Source organism: Macaca mulatta, chromosome 4 (assembly GCF_049350105.2).
Source record: "Macaca mulatta isolate MMU2019108-1 chromosome 4, T2T-MMU8v2.0, whole genome shotgun sequence".
NCBI lineage: Eukaryota > Metazoa > Chordata > Mammalia > Primates > Cercopithecidae > Macaca > Macaca mulatta.
The window spans coordinates 98813686-98831941 of NC_133409.1; the positions used below are offsets into that span (position 1 = coordinate 98813686).

At 38.4% G+C, this 18256-nt stretch overlaps 1 protein-coding gene across 2 annotated transcripts; it reads left to right on the top strand.

Moving 5' to 3' along the window:
* The first annotated feature begins 1019 nt into the window (after positions 1-1019).
* CGA (glycoprotein hormones, alpha polypeptide) lies at positions 1020-17705 on the top strand. 2 transcript variants are annotated; one of them, XM_028847381.2, is made up of 4 exons: positions 1020-1314; positions 14870-14976; positions 16713-16897; positions 17375-17705. In XM_028847381.2, exons 2-4 carry the CDS (start codon positions 14877-14879, stop codon positions 17450-17452), a joined length of 363 nt encoding a protein of 120 aa, XP_028703214.1. In that variant the 5' UTR covers positions 1020-1314; positions 14870-14876; the 3' UTR covers positions 17453-17705. The 2 variants fall into 2 exon arrangements, with proteins under 2 accessions (XP_028703214.1, XP_077855812.1); XM_077999686.1 differs by lacking the exon at positions 1020-1314 and adding an exon at positions 11025-11180.
* Positions 17706-18256: the final 551 nt, after the last annotated feature.

Genomic DNA, 18256 nt, shown 5'->3' on the forward strand with positions numbered 1-18256 from the left:
CAACATAGTGAAACCCCCGTCTCTACTAAAAATACAAAAATTAGCCAGGCGTGGTGGTGCACACCTGTAGTCCCCACTACTCGGAGGCTGAGGCAGGAGAAGCGCTTGAACCTGAGAGGTGTAGACTGCAGTGAGATTGTGCCACTGCACTCCAGCTTGGGGAACAGAGCAAGATTCCGTCTCCCCCACCTGCCCCCCAAGAAGAAACATCACTAAGAAAACATGAATGGTTGGGGGGCATACTGGAAGGAAACAACGAAAATCTGAAAAGGTGTAAGAACCTAAACAAATTTGTTTATCACAGAAAATAAATCACAAAACAACTTTTCTTTCTCTGGTAAGTTTCTTTATGTTAAATAAGAGTTACTTTTTGCATCACACAGACCTTCTAAACTCTTCGCTGAAGAGGTCCTTGGTAATTTGTATGTAAGCCAGTTCCTTGCAGAAGTGGCACTGAGCAGAGTAGATAAAGATGGGAACTTTTGAAGGGTTATAATCTTTGTGTGCAAAAAAGAAGCCACAGTAGTCTGAAGAGCTGTGCAAGTTTCAGGATGACACTGGGTTGGGAACCTTGGAACTAAGTGTCCCACACCTGGCAAGCCATGACATACACATTTTCTGTTCAGGCAGAAACTGAGCTTTAAAAGTGAAATGACAAAACAAAACAAACAAAAAAACGAACAAAAAAACAGGCATGTATATTGAAAACCATTCAGTCCTTCTTAGAATTGCCTCATACCTTTCTCATGCATCTTTATTAAATTCAGATGCACATTAATTTTAGAAAAGTCTAAATAGGCGTGTGTTTTATTTTTCTGTTTCCTAGTGAAATAGTGGTATAAGCCTGGAAATGCTCTATATCTATTTTCTGAAATCTGTAGCTCTTGTTTAGGTAAATATCAGGTACTTAGCTAATTAAATGTCTCTTGTTTATGTGAAAGTGTCAAATTTCAGGATGTTATGTGTAAGGCTCAGTAAAATTACGTACAAAATGACAGTGTACTCTCTTTTCATAGGCTGACCTTGTGGTCACCATCACCTGAAAATGGCTCAAAACAAAAATGACCTAAAGGTTGAAACAAGATAAGATCAAATTGACGTCATGGTAATTACACCAAGTACCCTTCAATCATTGGATGGAATTTCTTGTTGATCCCAGGGCTTAGATGCTGGTGGAAACACTCCGCTGGTATAAAAAACAGGTGAGGACTTCATTAACTGCAGTTACTGAGAACTCACAAGACGAAGCTAAAATCCCTCTTCAGAGCTGCAGTCAACTGCGCTGAACACATCCTGCAAAAAGCCCAGAGAAAGGTAATATGAATAAAATAATTTTGGGGGATTTTAATTGAGGAGTAAAATATTTGAGAATATGAGGGAGATTCCAGAGTCTCTGCATACACCTTAATAAGAAGAGAGATACACTTTTACTCATTCTCTTTTCAGCAGTCATGATTGAATTGGGAGGAAGTCTGTAAAATTTGGCTGTGATCATAGGGTAAGATGCTATCTAACAGAAACCAGAAACCCAATGTCTCCTGCTGGGATACTTGAGCGCCTGTCAGGATCTAAAAATTTTCCTCAATAATTATTGGATGTCATTGGAAAGATATTCTTTCAAATAGCTTCCAGGAGCCAGACAGAGGGCAAGCAGACATTATGATATTGTTTTATTATCCATTTTTAAGTGATGTATAACTATATCTTCAAGCTGGCCCATGATAAAGTGGCTCACTTGTTTGGCTGAATGACCATAGCTTCTCATTATCTTTTGAATAGATGTTCTCATGCAGACTTGAATAGTAGCAGGGAATTTCTTGAATGTCATTGTTTTCATTTTCTTCTTTAATACAATGCTGCAAAAATCAGAGTTGGTAGTATTTCTCTAGCTATTATTCATGAATTTGCGATGATAAGTCACTTGCCCAAGTCTCATTGAGTAGTTCCAATGAGTTTCTGGAAACTTTTTTGCAGCTAACCTTGGCTATCTTTGCATTAACACGAATTGGTGGCTGATTGGGAAACAGAGACTAGAAAATAAAAGTTTTTTGTCCCTCCTTATTAGCGTCGAAGAACAGGATATGGGCACGTGTAAAGAACTATGGGCTGACACTATATGGGTCCCTTAGCAATGCAGAAGCTGCCTTTCATCCCACAGGAATTTTGTTTCCTAAGCTCTTCAATCTTTTTCCCAGTCAAAAGTCAGATATTTTGCCTTAGAAAAGGAATCATTTAAAGTTTCTGAAAATATCTTTTAAATAATTACTTGACTTAATACCAATTCAATTATTCATAATATTGGTCAACCAAATTGCATGTAATACATTGCTATATTCTTGACTTATTTAAGAAAGACAAGAGTGGTCCTCATTTATAAAGGGTTCATGGTTTTTCATTTTAATTTTAACTCTGGTTTTCTTAAGTTTATTATTTTTTTTTTTGCAGTAAGAGTCATTGAAATTTTAAGTGAGTCATATTTCTTACCATTTCCTGCTGAAAAGGGTAGCATGTGAGAAAAATGTTAGAAAAGCAATTAATTATGTTCCAGAGCAGATTTTCAGTTTCAGTGTACATTTCTTTTTAATGTGAGACCCAGATTTACATGAAAACTCAAAGTAAGAGCTGGGTAACAGAAATGGCTAACTTAGAAGGTAATGTACATCTTGCTTAAAAACAGATCAAAGTAATCTACTTTCACAAAGAGAAAATTTACAGGAGTGAACTTATATTTCTATTGAGAACAGCATGGTTCATAGCACTAAATTTCATTTTTCCAGATTGTGATTCCTAGTTTGCTATCAACTTTTGATCTTTGCAAATTCTGGATTTGGTGTATAATGCTACAGCAGTGCCATTGTAATGTTGCACAAAGTAGTCTAGCAATTTCTCGGTTCATCAGGCTTAGAGATAACATTGTAGAAATGATCCAGCATCTTTAATACTCTGTGATTTAAGGTGGGGCACTTAGGCTGAACTAGGGGTAGAATCAATGACAATATTAGAAATCAAATTAGACAACATAACTGAAACAGCATGATTCATGTGTGACTCCAAGTTATAAAGGAGGACATGGATTAATGGTATACTTTCAGGCTATAGGGGTAGTACAAGTGGAAGGACATTATCTTAGGATCAGATTACTTTCTGAGCAACTTTGGCAAATCGTTTAAATTCTCTAATGTGTAGTTTTCTAATATATGACACAGGTGTGAAGAAAATAAAGCAAGTGAATGTATGTGAAAGCTAATGCTGGCTAGGCAGAGGGGCTCTCGCCTGAAATTCTAGCACTTTGGGAGGCAAAGCCGGGGATATCGCTTGAGCCCAAGAGTTGAAGATCAGCCTGGGCAACATAGAGAAACCCTGTCCCTACAAACAAAACAAAACAAAAACACAAAAACAAAAACCACGCTCAAATTAGCTGGGCTTGCTGGCACACTCCTGTTGTCCTAATTACCTGGGAGGCTAAGATGGGAGGATCACCCGAGCTTGGGGAGTTGAGACTGTAATGAGCAGTGATTGTGGCACTGCACTCCAGTCTGATCGACAGAGTGAGACCATGTCTCATTAAAAAACAAAAAACAAAAAAAGAGAAAGAAAAGAAAGAAAGCCAATGCTTTTTCCCCTTTCCCTGATCCCCTGCTGTTCCCCACTGCAGACAGTCCTCATAGCTTGATCAGTTATACCTGAACTTGCTCTCTTTTCTTTTCTTTTCTTCTTTTCTTTTCCTTTCTCTCTCTCTCTCTTTCTTTCTTTCCCCCTCCCCTCCCCTCCCCTCCCCTCCCCTCCCCTCTCCTCACCTCTCCTCTCCTCTCCTCTCCTCTCCTCTCCTCTCCTCTCCTCTCCTCTCCTCTCCTCTCCTCTCCTCTCCTCTCCTCTCCTCTCCTCTCTCTTTTCGAGACAGGGTTTCTCACTGTCTCCCAGGCTGGAGTACAGTGGCTCAATCTCAGCTCACTGCAGCCTCATCCTCCCAGGCTCCAGCGATCCTCCCACCTCAGCTTCCCAAGTAGCTGGGACTACAGGCCCAGATACGGAGTTTCACAATGTTCTCCAGGCTGGTCTTGAACTCCTGGGCTCAAGTGATCCACGTGCGTTGGTCTCCCAAAGCGCTGGGATTACTGGCCTGAGCCAACGGGTATGGCAGAAATGGCTTTTTAAAGACAGTTCTGTAGAAGGTGAAGTCAAATAAATATGTAAAATAAAAAATACATCGGTAAGTTATATTAAACTGGCACACAATAACGTTGCTCTAAAAAAAGATGTCAGCATCTTATTTAGGGATATGCCATCTGAAAACATCATTTAGGAAGCTCATTGTAAAATGTAAAGATTTAAAAGCAGTACAATGAAGTGGTTCAGAGCTAGGAGTTTGGAATTGTAAAGAGACATTTTAAAATCTTGGCTCTGCCAGTAACTAATTATGTGACCTTGTATAGATTACTTCATCTCTATAATTTCTTTACAAAAATGAGAATGATACTACACAGGATTGTCATGATGATTGAATGTATTTGTGAGTTCAAGGTGCCCAAATGAATGTCTGGCACACAAGTGCTCAATTAATGGTAGGTGTTATTTTTTAAAATATAAGATACTATTGTTACCATATCCAGTATTACAGATACTGTGTTGAATGCTAATCCAATTTTGTACACTTTGTTACATTTCCTGTAATCAGTTAACTTAATATGTGACCCTTAATATAAAGACCCTCCCCACCCAACCTGCCATATGCACAGAGGAGAAAGTAGAGGCAAGATTGTGGTTCTGTATCTCAGACTTTGGAGCAATGTTTGTTATAAGAGAGTGCAGTTGTATCAGTTATTTATTGTGATGCATCAAGTTACCTGAAAACTTAGTGAGTAAAATAACAAATTATTATCTTTCAAAGTTCCGCTGGTGGACTGAGTTCAACTGTGTAGTTCTTAACTCGAGTTTCTGGTTCAGTGCAGTCAGATGGAGGCTGCGGCTGGGGTCATCTGAAAGCTCAGCGGGGCTAGTCATCCAGGGCAGTTTCTTCCCTCAGATGTCTGGTGCCTCAATACTTCTTGGCCTCTTTCTCCCTCTCCATGTGACACTTTTACTATCTTCATGTGGCTTGGCCTTCCCATCCTGTGGTGGTCTCAGTGTAGGAGCATTTCTTCCATGGCAACTGGTTTCTAAGAGATGGAAAGCAGGAACTGCCAGGTCAGTTAAGGGATATACCTACTACTTGTCCAGTGTCACTACTGCTATATTCCTGATCTAAGCAGTCATAGGGCCTACTTAGGTGAAATGGGGTACAAAGATAGACATACCACTGTTTGATGTGAGAGTGACAAGGTCACACTGCAGATAAATGTAGGCTGAGGGGTATTTTTGTGGCCATTTTTGGAAAGTACAATCTGCCATAGCAGTAAACACAGGGGCAATGAACAAGGGGCTTCACTTTGCAGCTCCTCTGATCTGTTTTATTACAAAGAAAAAAAATCCTTTTAAAGTAAGATGTCAAGATTGGTAAATCAATAACCCAGTCCTGTCGACCTTATTATTGAAAAACTTCAGGCAAATTAAATATGGTTCTATGCTATAGTGCACTTAAATGAGAATTCTGCTTGGTGTGTAAAAAGATGGCATGAAAATAGCTCAAATAAACATAACAAAATGTAATCCACAAATTTTTAAAGTTGGAAACATTCTTATATTTCTTTTTCTTTTCTTTTTTTTTTTTTTTTTTGAGACGGAGTCTTGCTCTGTAGCCCGGGCTGGAGTGCAGTGGCTGGATCTCAGCTCACTGCAAGCTCCGCCTCCGGGTTTGCGCCATTCTCCTGCCTCAGCCTCCTGAGTAGCTGGGACTACAGGCGCCTGCCACCTCGCCCGGCTAGTTTTTTGTATTTTTAGTAGAGACGGGGTTTCACCGTGTTAGCCAGGATGGTCTCTATCTCCTGACCTCGTGATCCGCCCGTCTCGGCCTCCCAAAGTGCTGGGATTACAGGCTTGAGCCACCGCGCCCGGCCACATTCTTATATTTCTATAACGATGCACCATATAAAACTTTTCTGGGCTTTGGGTGTTTTACTTTTTTGAATGATAAATTGACGCTACCCATCGTTTTATTCCTAGTAGTATTTATTATTACAATAATGTTGACTTTTAAAATTAGGTACTTTTAAACGACAAATATATGTAATTCTCATTTAAAACAATAATTTATGGTGCGTGGAGTTTATCCTGTCAAAACTTCTCATTGATTTTTGCAATGTAGATTTAGCATGCAGAGGATTTAAAAAATGCTGATGTGCTAGAAAAAACAGAAGGGTAATGAAAAAAGCGAGATTTTAATTCCATAATTGTGTTAGCATTGTAAAGCATATTTAAATAACAGTTAAAATAGAATAAGTACATCTATTATAAGTCCCTTAAATTTAGTCAATTAAGAAGCTTCTCAAAATGTGATTATTTTAAGAACGGACATAAAATAATTGATATTGTTTTCACAATTCTATGAGCCCTTCAACTTTCTTCTAAATACTGCTCAATCCTTGTATTTACCTTTAAAATAAATATCGTAAAGGTCATCATTTTTTCTATTATCTTTTTTTTTTTTTTTGAGATGGAGTTTCGCTCTTGTTGCCCAGGCTGGAGTGCAATGGCACCATCTTGGCTCACCACAATCTCCACCTTCCTGGGTTCAAGCGATTCCCCTACCTCAGCCTCCTTGCAAACCTCAGCTGGGATTACAGGCATGTACCACCACGTCCGGCTAATTTTGTATTTTAGTAGAGACAGGGTTTCTCCATGTTGATCTGGCTGGTCTCGAACTCCCAACTTCAGGTAATCCACCTGCCTCGGCCTCCCAAAGTACTGGGATTACAGGCATGAGCCACCTCACCTGGCCTTTTCACTTCTTTTCTCTCCCTTTTATCTGGAAAATAAGTTGGCTCCCTTTAAAAATTTTGAGAAGCACAAACATTATTGAGTGACTGATAAATAGAAATGTGTAAAATAATATAACTATGCTGTGTGCCTTCACTTGGCCTTATTTTCCTCTGAATACTAGGGCACTTTGTGGATCCTCTCTTTGCTACCTGCTGGGGAAATTACATGGACTGAATACATGAAGCTCCTGCATGAATGTCGAAATAATAAAATATACCTTAACTACTCTGATTTTTTTTTTCATCAAGTACATGTTTTTATTCCCATTAATTTTTCCTCTATTTTCTTGTCCCTGGCCTACCACAAGGCTCCATGTCTACAAATACTTTTATTATAGCAGTTGTCACTTCAGCTCATTTGCTTTTGTACTGGAGCCCTCGTTGTACCCTGAGCTCCTCAGATGGCAGGACATTTAGTCATATTTGTACCACCCATTCTTTTTTTTTTTTTTTTGACAGAGTCTTGCTTTGTCACCCAGGTTGGAGTGCAGTGGCATGATCTAGGCTCACTGCAATCTCTGCCTACTGGGTTCAAACCATTCTGCTGCCTCAGCCTCCTGAGTAGCTGGGACTACAGGCATGTGCCCTGCCTAGCTAATTTTTGTATTTTTAGTAGAGATGGGTTTTCACCATGTTGGTCAGGCTGGTCTCGAACTCCTGACCTCAAGTGATCCACTCACCTCGGCTTCCCAAAGTACTAGTGACCATGCCTGACTTGTATCACCAGTTCCTGGTGATACAATTCTTGACACAGTTCCTGGCACACAGCAGGCACTTATTTAAAGTTTTAAAATCTTCCAAGCATTCAATTTGGAGCTTACATTTTGCACTTTATGACATTTGAACTCCTACCAAATTATCTAAAACTCATCTTTTAATAAGATACACAGTAATTATCTGTATCAAAGAATGTATGAATCAGACTGTAGGGGTATTAACCAGTCTCTCCCCTTCCCTTCAATCTTTCAGCCATTCCTTGCCACCACCGTTGGAGAAAATTATCAGCTAACATGTTAATAGGTCTCAAGATCACGCTAGTGTCTGGGAGCACTGTTTGGGCATTTTTTGAGAGGAAGTGGGAAGCTGGCGGATCATTGAGGTTGGGGGTGTGATGCATGTATCATGAAAGACACTCACTGCTGCCTTGGGGCTCACAAGATGTTATAAGAATAAGATAAAAACCCACTTCCTGGAGCCAGGGCATATGAGGAAAGAAAATCTGTAGCCAGGTAGCCAGTTTCACTCCAGGCTGAGTTTCCTAACCACTGACCTGAGGTTCTTTAGAGACAGAGGTAGTCATTTGGCAGAAGGTAGAGGTGAGCATGCAGAGCTCCAGGGACTGCTCTGTGGAAGTCGGTGGCATGCAATCTAAACATCCATTTTCCTTTGAGACGTTCCACCTTCAAATCTTTCGTTAAAGCTAAACTATTGTTATCTTCTCTGGACCACGCCAGATGCTACACTTAAAGGCTTATCCTCTGTTTAATAAACAATGGCTGAACCCCTGTCTCATGCTAGGCAATGCACTGGGGCTTCAGAGCTTTACCTTCTTTGGGCTTCCTTTCATTAGTTATCATTCACTGAAGGCAGGCTATGTTGCCTCTGCTTGGTAGTTAGCAGGATTAGATGGGGCTAAAGAGGTGAAACCTTAGGTTAACCCTCTAGAAGTCAGTTAGATTTAATCTGTTTGACTAACACAAAATTATGCCTCTAATCCTAGCCTAGTCATCTCAAGAATGTGTTATGAGTCATTTGAGCTTCCTGGTGTAGAGAGTGTAGATTAGTCACCATTAGAAAAACCACAAACCTCACCACTCTCTGGTAGTGGGGAGCGATGGCAACATGTTTGCAAGCAAAAGGCCAGGGTGTTACATTGTTTCAAGCACTTGTAACCTTCTTGCAACAATTATTAATGTATACATAGGGATGTGTATGTATGTGTATGTGTGTGATACTTGGTGTGTCAAGATATATATTGGTGTATGTATGGATTTAATGTATGTATATGGCTTGTATGGCACACTGGTAGAGTGTTTACCTATTTCATAAATCACTTAATACATTAATTATATATAATCACAATGAATAATATTGTACAAACATATGTTAAATAATAATGGTAAGTTATGGTAATAATATCCTTTTATACTTTTAAGAATGCTATTGGGCCGGGTAAGAGGGCTCACACCTGTAATCCCAGCACTTTGAAAGGCTGAGGTGGGCAGATCGCTGAAGCCCAGGAGTTTGAGACCAGCCTGGGCAACATGGTAAAACCCTGTCTCTATAAAAAAATACAAAAAAATTAGCAGGATGTGGTGATGGGTGCCTGTAGTTCCAGCTACTTGGGAGGCTGAGATGGGAGGATCGCTTGATCCCGGGAGGTCAAGGTTGCAGTGAGCCATGACTGCATCAATGTCCTTCAGCCTGGGAGACAGAGAGAGACCCTGTCTCAAAGAAAAAAAACAAAACGAAGCAAAACAAAACAAAACAAAAACCAAAAAAACCCTCAAACAATAACAACAACAAAAAAAACGAAAACCAAAACAAAAGGTATTGTAGGGGAGCCAGAGATCACCTCTAACCCCCTTTTAGCTCTTAGTTGGCTCTTCAGCTGGATCTGGGAGCCAAATTGTCTCTTACATTAATAAGAGAGAAATACACAAATTTTATTCATTTTACCTGTACATGGAGATCTTCACAAGAGAGTGAAGTCTGAGGAAGTGGCCAAAGCAAGATGCTTTTATACTTTTTAGACAAGTGACAAATTTGAGGAGAAATGACAACACAAAGAAAATCTGGCAGCTGGACATGGTGATTCAGGCTTGTAATCCCAGCACTGTGGGAAGCCAAGACGGGCAGATCGCTTGAGGTCAGGAGTTTGAGATCAGCCTGGCCAACATGGTGAAACCCCCTCTGTACTAAAAATACAAAAATTAGCTGGGCGTGGTGGCTCGCACCTGCAATCCCAGCTACTCTGGAGGCTGAGGCAGGAGACTTGCTTGAACCTGGGAGGTAGAGGTTGCAGTGAGTCGAGATTGTGTCACTGCACTTCAGCCTGGGTGACAGCGAGATTCCATCTCAAAAAAAGAAAGAAAGAAAATCTGGCTGGGGCAGTGAATTCCTAGGGGAGTCAGTAAGAGATATGTGAGGAGGAGGTGTAAAACACGTGGAAGATAAGGGTTACTTCATTGAGTATTTTTATTCTGGGTCATTGTAGCCTCTATTTCCAAGTCTCTGGTGATAAGGGCTGTTTTCTCACCCTGGCACGGAGAGGGTGCCCCTCCCAGAGGAATTCTCAGTGCTTGCTGCATGCAGAAAGCAACAGGTTCAGCTCATTCTTTCTGCAACTAACATTTCAGCAATGTTTTCAACTCAAAATAATCAATATACCAATCTGGTGTATTTTGGAATAGCGCATCCCTCACTCCTTCACTATCTTTTCCTCACAGAGTCACGTTATTTCAAGAATCTAAATTGTTTAACATGAACTAAGAGACACCAGTTTAAACCCTGAAGCTATTATGTGTTTTTTATTAATGGGTTCTTTTGAATTTTTATGACTTTCATGTCTTAGCATAAAATGGTTGCTCCCTGTGACGTATGTAACATTTATAGATTCACCTATTAGCCAGCTACAATTTTATAGCTGAACATACTCTCTCTAATGAAATTATATGAAAATATTTTATTTTACTGAACATCTATTCTAAGTTGTCATTCAAGATTATCTTGTTCTTTAGTGTGAATGACAACTCTATATTAGCAGTTTTTGGTTAATACGATTGTTACTGTTCTAAAGTCCCAATTCCACATAACTGTATTGATTATTTACTTTGTACAAGGCCTTGTGCTAGGGTAATGGTTGATTAAAGGGGCATAGTTTCTATCTTGAAGAAGCTTTCTCAGGCCAAGCACGGTGGCCCTCACCTGCAATTTCAGCACTTTGGGAGGGTGAGGCAGGAGGATTGCTTGAGCTCGGGAGTTCCAGATTGGCCTAGACAGCATAGTGAGATGCCCATTTCTTTTCTTTCTTTCTTTCTTTCTTTCTTTCTTTCTTTTTTTTTTTTTTTTGAGACGGGGTCTCTCTCTGTTGCCCAGGGTACAGTGCAGTGGAACAATCTCTGCTCACTGCAGCTTCCGCTTCTCGAGACTCCATTTCTAATTTAAATAAAAAGAAAGAAGCTTTCTTTGTGGATGAAGAGATAGACATGTACATAACCGGCTAGACTGTGGGGCATCATCTAAGAATTATAAGCTAAGTGACAGGTGAGTGCAGTGGAGGAAGACATTTATTTTGTCTTTGGGGTTGGGTGAAAACTTCACAGTGATTCTGGCAGTTGAGCAGCTCCTTAAAAGACTCTGAAGTAGATGAACTGCAAAGGGAGAGAGAGAAGGCCAAGTTGAGAAAACTCACATTTTCTTGGACTCATATTATCTTGATGTGGTGGGTGATGGGATATAAGTTAAGGGTATGCTGATGTGTATTGCAGATTAGTCTGAGGTTTCATTTACAGGGCCTACGAAGTTTGGAAAATACTCATGCGGAATATCAAGAGAGGCTGAGATTAGCAAATCTGACTTTAGAGTGAGCATATTTTTGCAAAATAGCATAAATCCCAGCAGAATTTAATTTTTCCCTCTGATTCTTAATATTTTCTTTCGAATTTTAAGACAGAAAAACCTGAGGGTGATTAGGATGATAAAAAGATTTATTAAAATGCTTTCAAAATCACCTAGACTTTGAAGGTTATTCTGTTTTTACTTGGTTATTGTCATCTCTTTTCAAAATAAGGGCAAAGAAAGATAACAGTTTCTGCTACAACAATAGTGATTTTTGTTTCACGTCTTCAATCTTCTCTTTATTTTAAAGGCAATTCTAAAATGTGCATTGACTTCATGCTTTCACATCCTGCAATCTTACTGTAAATGTTTCTCCCCTGAATTAATTCTGATATAATTGTTCACTGCATAATGGCTGAATTTTCATAATATATGAGCTGCAATATTAAGGCACAAAGATGATACTAGTTTAAAAAGGAAATTAGTTTTACTCCTGAAAATTTCCTTATGGCTTTGTGTATTCTCAAACTCTGTGACTTCAGAACCTGTTTACACTCTTAAAAATTATTGAAGAGCCCAGGCCGAGCGTGGTGGCTCATGCCTGTAATCCCAGCACGTTGGGAGGCCAAGGCAGGTGTATCACAAAGTCAGGAGTTCAAGACCAGTCTGGCCAATATGATGAAATCCCATCTCTACTAAAAATGCAAAACAAAAACAAAAACAAAAAAGTATCCGGGTGTCGTGGCGCGTGCCTGTAGTCCCAGCTACTTGGGATGCTGAGGCAGGAGAATTGTTTGAACCCAGGAGGCGGAGGTTGCAGTGAGCCGAGATTGCATGACTGCATTCCATCCTGGGCAATAGAGGGAGATTCCATCTCAAAAAACAAAACAAAACAAAAAAATTATTGAAGAGCCCAAAGAGCTTCTATTCATGAGGTTATATCCATTAATATTTAATAGCTTAGTGATTATGTTAAAGTTTAAAAATATTTATTCATTTAGAAAAATCCATCATATGTTAACAAAAATAACATGTATTTATTTTTTTAAATGACAATTTTCAAGAAAAAAAATTAGTGATAAGAGTGGCATTGTTTTACCCTTTTGCAAAGCTCTTCGTTGTCTAGCCTAACAGAACACAGCTAAATTCTCATGTGCTTCTTCATTCAATCTGTTGTAAAATTACATGTCATGTAGCCTCTAGAAAATTTCTCTGAACACCCAAGAGGATGAAGAGGAAAAAAAGACAAACAACATTTTAGTATTATTATGAAAATCGTTTTAACCTCACAGATCCACTGAAAATCTTTGGGGTTCCCAGATCACACTTTGAGAGCCACTAACTTAGAACAATATTTATTCAGTGTTAATTATGTATGAAGATAAATAGAAGTCAAAATTACTTACATATATATATCTATATCTATCTATCTATCTATATATATCTCAGGTAGAAATAATGACATACATTTGTTTTAGCCTTCGTACTTACACAATCTGAATTTCTATACAGGTTGAGTGTCCTTTATCTGAAATGCTGAGGATGAAAGGTGTTTTAGATTTTAAATTTTTTTGGATTTTGGAATATTTGCATATACATAGTGAGATATCTTGGGGATGAGACCCATGTCTAAACATAAAAATCATTTGTTTTGTATATACATAGCCCGAAGGTAATTTCATACACTATTTTGAATATTTTGTGCATAAACAAAGTTTCTGTTAAGTACTTATATGTGGAACTTTCCACTTGTGTTATCATGTTGGTGCTCAAAATGTTTCAGATTGTGGGCCATTTCAGATTTCAAATGTTCAGAATAGAAATACTCAACATGTATTATAAACTTAGTTCTGCTGTCTGACAAATTATTCCTAAGAAGGGTTATGGATTAATATAAACATCTAGCAGAAACTCAGCCCTATTATGTCAGTCTACATGAAAAATAACCAAAAGTTTTGACTCATATGTACCTTTAAGCCTCATTCTGAATTTTTTTTTAAAAAAAACTTTTATTTTGAATAATTGCAGATTTAGATGAAGTTGCAAAAAAATGTACAGAGAAGTCCTGTATACCCTTCAGCTTGTTCCCTCATTGATAATTATCTCGTATAACTATAGTGCAATGTGAATACTAGAGAACTGACATTGCTGCCACCTGTACAGCTTATTCAGATTTAAGACACACACACACACACACACACACACACACACACACACACACACACAAAATACTAGTGCCCTGTCATGCAGTTTTATCCCATGTGTAGATTACTGTGACTAACATCCCTATCAACATGCAGCTGTCCCATCACCACAGCTCCCTTGTGCTATATCCCTTTAGAGCCACACTCACCCTTATACACTTCCTTCCCAGTGCTCACTCCTTGAAACCATTAATCTATTCTCTATCTCTATAATTTTATTTCCACAGTGTTATATAGATGGAATCATATAGTATTCAGCCTTCATTCAGCATAATTCTTTCGAGATCCATTCAAGTTGCTGTGTGTATCAATAGTGTGTTCATTTTTTTTTGTTGCTGGACAGTATTCCATGGTATGACTATACCATCATTTGTATAACCATTCACCTGCTGATGGGCATTTGAAATATTTCCAGTTTTTTGGCTACTTTAAACAAAGTTTCTATGAATATTTATATATAAGTTTTGTGTGAACATAGTCTTCCGTTCTCTGAGATAAATGCCCAAAAGTGCAACTGTTGGGGCATATGGTGAGTACATGTTTTGTTTTATCAGAAACCGCCAAACTATTTCCCAGAGTGGCTGTACCATTTTATATTCCCACCAGCAATGCCTGAGTTATCTTGGTTCTCTGCATCCACGCCAGTATTTGGTGTTATTTTTTATTTTAGCCATTCTGATAGATGTGTAATATGTCATTGTAGTTTTAATTCGCATTTCCTTAATGGCTGATAATGTTGAATACTTTGTGTTTATCCTCCATCAAATGATTGTATATTTTATATCTCATATATAAGTTAATAAATATTTTCTTAGGTATTATCTAGTTTAAGTTCCATGTTTTACAAATAAGGACACTGAGGCTTTGTAACAGGATGACAGAGAATTTAAAATTTAAATTCTGAAATTTAAATTTTAAAGAATTTAAGAAGAGAATTTATTGTAATTATTATTAAACCAATTTCTAGAAGTTAATGTGAGAAATGGGAAGATTCAGTTATCTATCTCTTTCTTAAGGAGAAATTAAAAAAAATTTACATGGTTTTAGTATATGTCGGGAGCTAAAAGCAGAGAGGTCAAGACACTGATGATGATTATTAGTAGTAATGTTGAAACTACTGGTTGTTGTTATGTCTGGGAAGCCAATTTTAAATTAACTGTTTTTTTTTTCTTCTTCTATGTCTGTTTGTAGGAGCGCCATGGATTACTACAGAAAATATGCAGCTGTCATTCTGGTCACATTGTCGGTGTTTCTGCATATTCTCCATTCCTTTCCTGATGGAGAGTTTACAATGCAGGGTGTGTGACCAAGCTTGTGGTTTGAGTAATAAGGACAACACACATTTCTAGATGTACATCAATAACTCCATTAATTACATTTCTACCTCCTTTTCAAAAGGAATAAACCTTTGCTGCTGGATTCATATCTAGGCTCTTGTAGATTGTGAACATAAAATTAAATTAGGCTCAGAAAATGTGCAGTGAAAACGATATCTTACACAACCATTTATGTAGCAGCCTATGCATTTTCATCTGAAATAGATTCCTTTTTATTCTTTATTTGAGTCTTACAAGAAGAAAACCCTCCTTATTCAGTTAGCTCAGTTATTTTTTACATTTCTGCCAGAAGATTTGAGATTTTAACATTGCCTTTGTAGATGAATTTTCACATCAGTTAAGTGAGAAAAGCAAAACCATTTTATACAGTAAATTTGTTTTGCTGTATTGTCTGAAAAATCTCATATAGTAGCTGATATAATTCCTTCTGCTTTGAAATTTGTGAGCTACTATTGGTTATGGTTTTTCTCTAGATAAGTGGTAATATTTTAATCCAGGTCCCAAGTGCAGGCATCTGATCTAATATCAGTCTCTCTGCACTCACCAGACTTTCTTAATTCTGACATATTTCTCTCTGTCAATATTTGGAGTTAGCGTGGGAAAAACAATAGCAGATTCTAAGGGGAAAAATATTTTTCCTCTGCGCAAAATTCTCTTTTCAGATGAACGTGATGTTTTCATCTGTCAAGTTTTGTGTTTCCTCTAGGCATACTGTTAGCATTGAGATAGAGAATCTATGCTTGAAGAAAGACTACAACTGAGATTTTCTATGCATATCTGTGAAAATGTTTGTTTTTAAATTTTATTTCTCATGAACATTAATCAGTATAAATATTAAATATTATAGATGAAGATTAACATATAACCAAAAAGCACTTACTTAGTTTCCTTTCATTTTTGATGGAAAAATAATATTCACTATCCCATCATAAGGAAACATTTGTAGTTTGTTTCATTTGTTGCCTTGCCTTGCCTTGCCTTGCCTTGCTGTACTGTGCCGTGCCTTGCCTTGCCTTGCCTTACCTTGCCTTTTCTTTTGAGACAGAGTCTCACTCTGTCGCCCAGGCTGGAGTGCAATGGCGTGATCTCAGCTTACTGCAACCTCCGCCTCCCGGGTTCTAGCGATTCTCCTGCCTCAGCTTTCTGAGTAGCTGGTATTACAGGCGCCTGCCACCATGCCCAGCTAAATTTTTGTATTTTTAGTAGAGATGGGGTTTCACCATGTTGGCCAGGCTGGTCTTGAATTCCTGACCTCCGGTGATCCACCCGCCTCAGCCTCCAAAGTTCTAGGATTATAGGCGTGAGCCACCGCGTTTTTTCTTATTTATTTATTTATTTTTTTTGAATCAGGGTCTCACTTTGTCACCCAGGCTGGAGTACAGTGACACGATCTTGGCTCACTGCAGCCTCGACCTCCCAGCTTCAAGAAATTCTTCTGCCCCAGACCGTCAAGTAGCTGGGACTACAGGTGTGCACCATCACGTCTGGCTATTTTTTTTTTTTTTTTTGTATTTTTTGTAGAGACAGGGTTTCACCATGTTGCCCATGCTGCTCTCGAACTCCTGAGCTCAAGCAATTCCATTTCGGCCTCCCAAAGTGCTAGAATTACAGGCGTGAGCTACTGTGCTGGCCTCATAGATTCTTTCTGAATCTTTTTTGGATTATTTTACTCTGCCTTTTTTTTTTTTTCCTGATAGATTGCCCAGAATGCAAGCCAAGGGAAAACAAATTCTTCTCCAAGCCGGGTGCCCCAATATATCAGTGTATGGGCTGCTGCTTCTCTAGAGCATATCCCACTCCAGTAAGGTCCAAGAAGACGATGTTGGTCCAAAAAAACGTCACCTCAGAGTCCACTTGCTGTGTAGCTAAATCATTGACCAGGGTAAGAACCTCAAGAGCCCCAGAAGCTTTCCAACAGCCCAATCAGAGAAATGTTCATAGAGCCCACCCATGGGATTTAAGGCCAAAGGTGTCTAATGACCCAGCCTCTGTCGAGCATTTGTACAGGTGGGGAACACATTTCTACCCATTAATTAAAAGAGTCAATTGTCTTGTGGGTATAGGCTGGATTTATTCAGAGTGAGGAGAATAGGGGTAGAGGTGACAAGGGGCAGGTTGGGAGAAAGTACAGCTTACTCATGCTAAACATATCTCCTAAAAAGGAGACTGTGCAAATGTAGTATGCATGTATTTATTTCAGCAGAATGCAGACAATTTTATTTAATATTCTTCAATTTTGCCTCTATGTATGTATGTATGTATGTATGTATGTATCTATCTATCTATCTATCTATCTATCTATCTATCTATCATCTATCTATCATCTAATCTATGATATGTTTTTTTCCTTCCCCTTTAGGTCATGGTAATGGGGAGTGTCAGAGTGGAGAACCACACGCAGTGCCACTGCAGTACTTGTTATTATCACAAATTTTAAATGTTTTGCCAAGTGCTGTTTTGATGACTGCTGATTTTCTGGAATGGAAAATTAACTTGTTCAGTGTTTATGGCTTTGTGAGATAAAACTCTCGTTTTCCCTACCATACCACTTTGACATGCTTCAAGGATATTCTGCAGCTTTATTGCCTTCCTCCTTATCCTACAGTACAATCAGTAGTCTCGTTCTTTTCATTTGGAGTGAATACAGCATTTAGCTTGTTCCACTGCAAATAAAGTCTTTTAAATCATCATTCAATGACTGAATTATCATTTTTCTTCAAAGTAAAGCCAATAGCTTTTGACAGCATTAATGGAAGAGAGTGGGCCATTGGGTGAGTTGGGGTCACATGTGTTTGGTGACTTGACAGTTACCAAATGGTTTGGCGAGCCTTGCTGTTACCACACCTTCTAGTAGCATGTGAGTCCTTTCAGCCAGTGGGCTACTTACAAGACATTTGTTAGGGCAAGAGAAGAAAATATGAGAACTTCTATTTATATTCATTTTATATAATTTTATATATTATATTCATTTTTATATAACTTTAAATTTCCATTTTGATGGATTTTATAAAAGCACAGATACATTAGTATAGTAATACATGTATACAATTTATAAATAAATAATTATCCATATATCAGGAACGTTTGATCAGAAACTTTTTACTGTTAGAAGGGTACAATAAAAAACAAACGAACAAAAGAAAAATGGAGAACCCTCCTCCAGGGTTTGGGAAAGACAAAATCAATCCCAGACTGAAGTTTCTATTTACTTGCTTTGTGCCTGACTAAAAAACGCTCATCT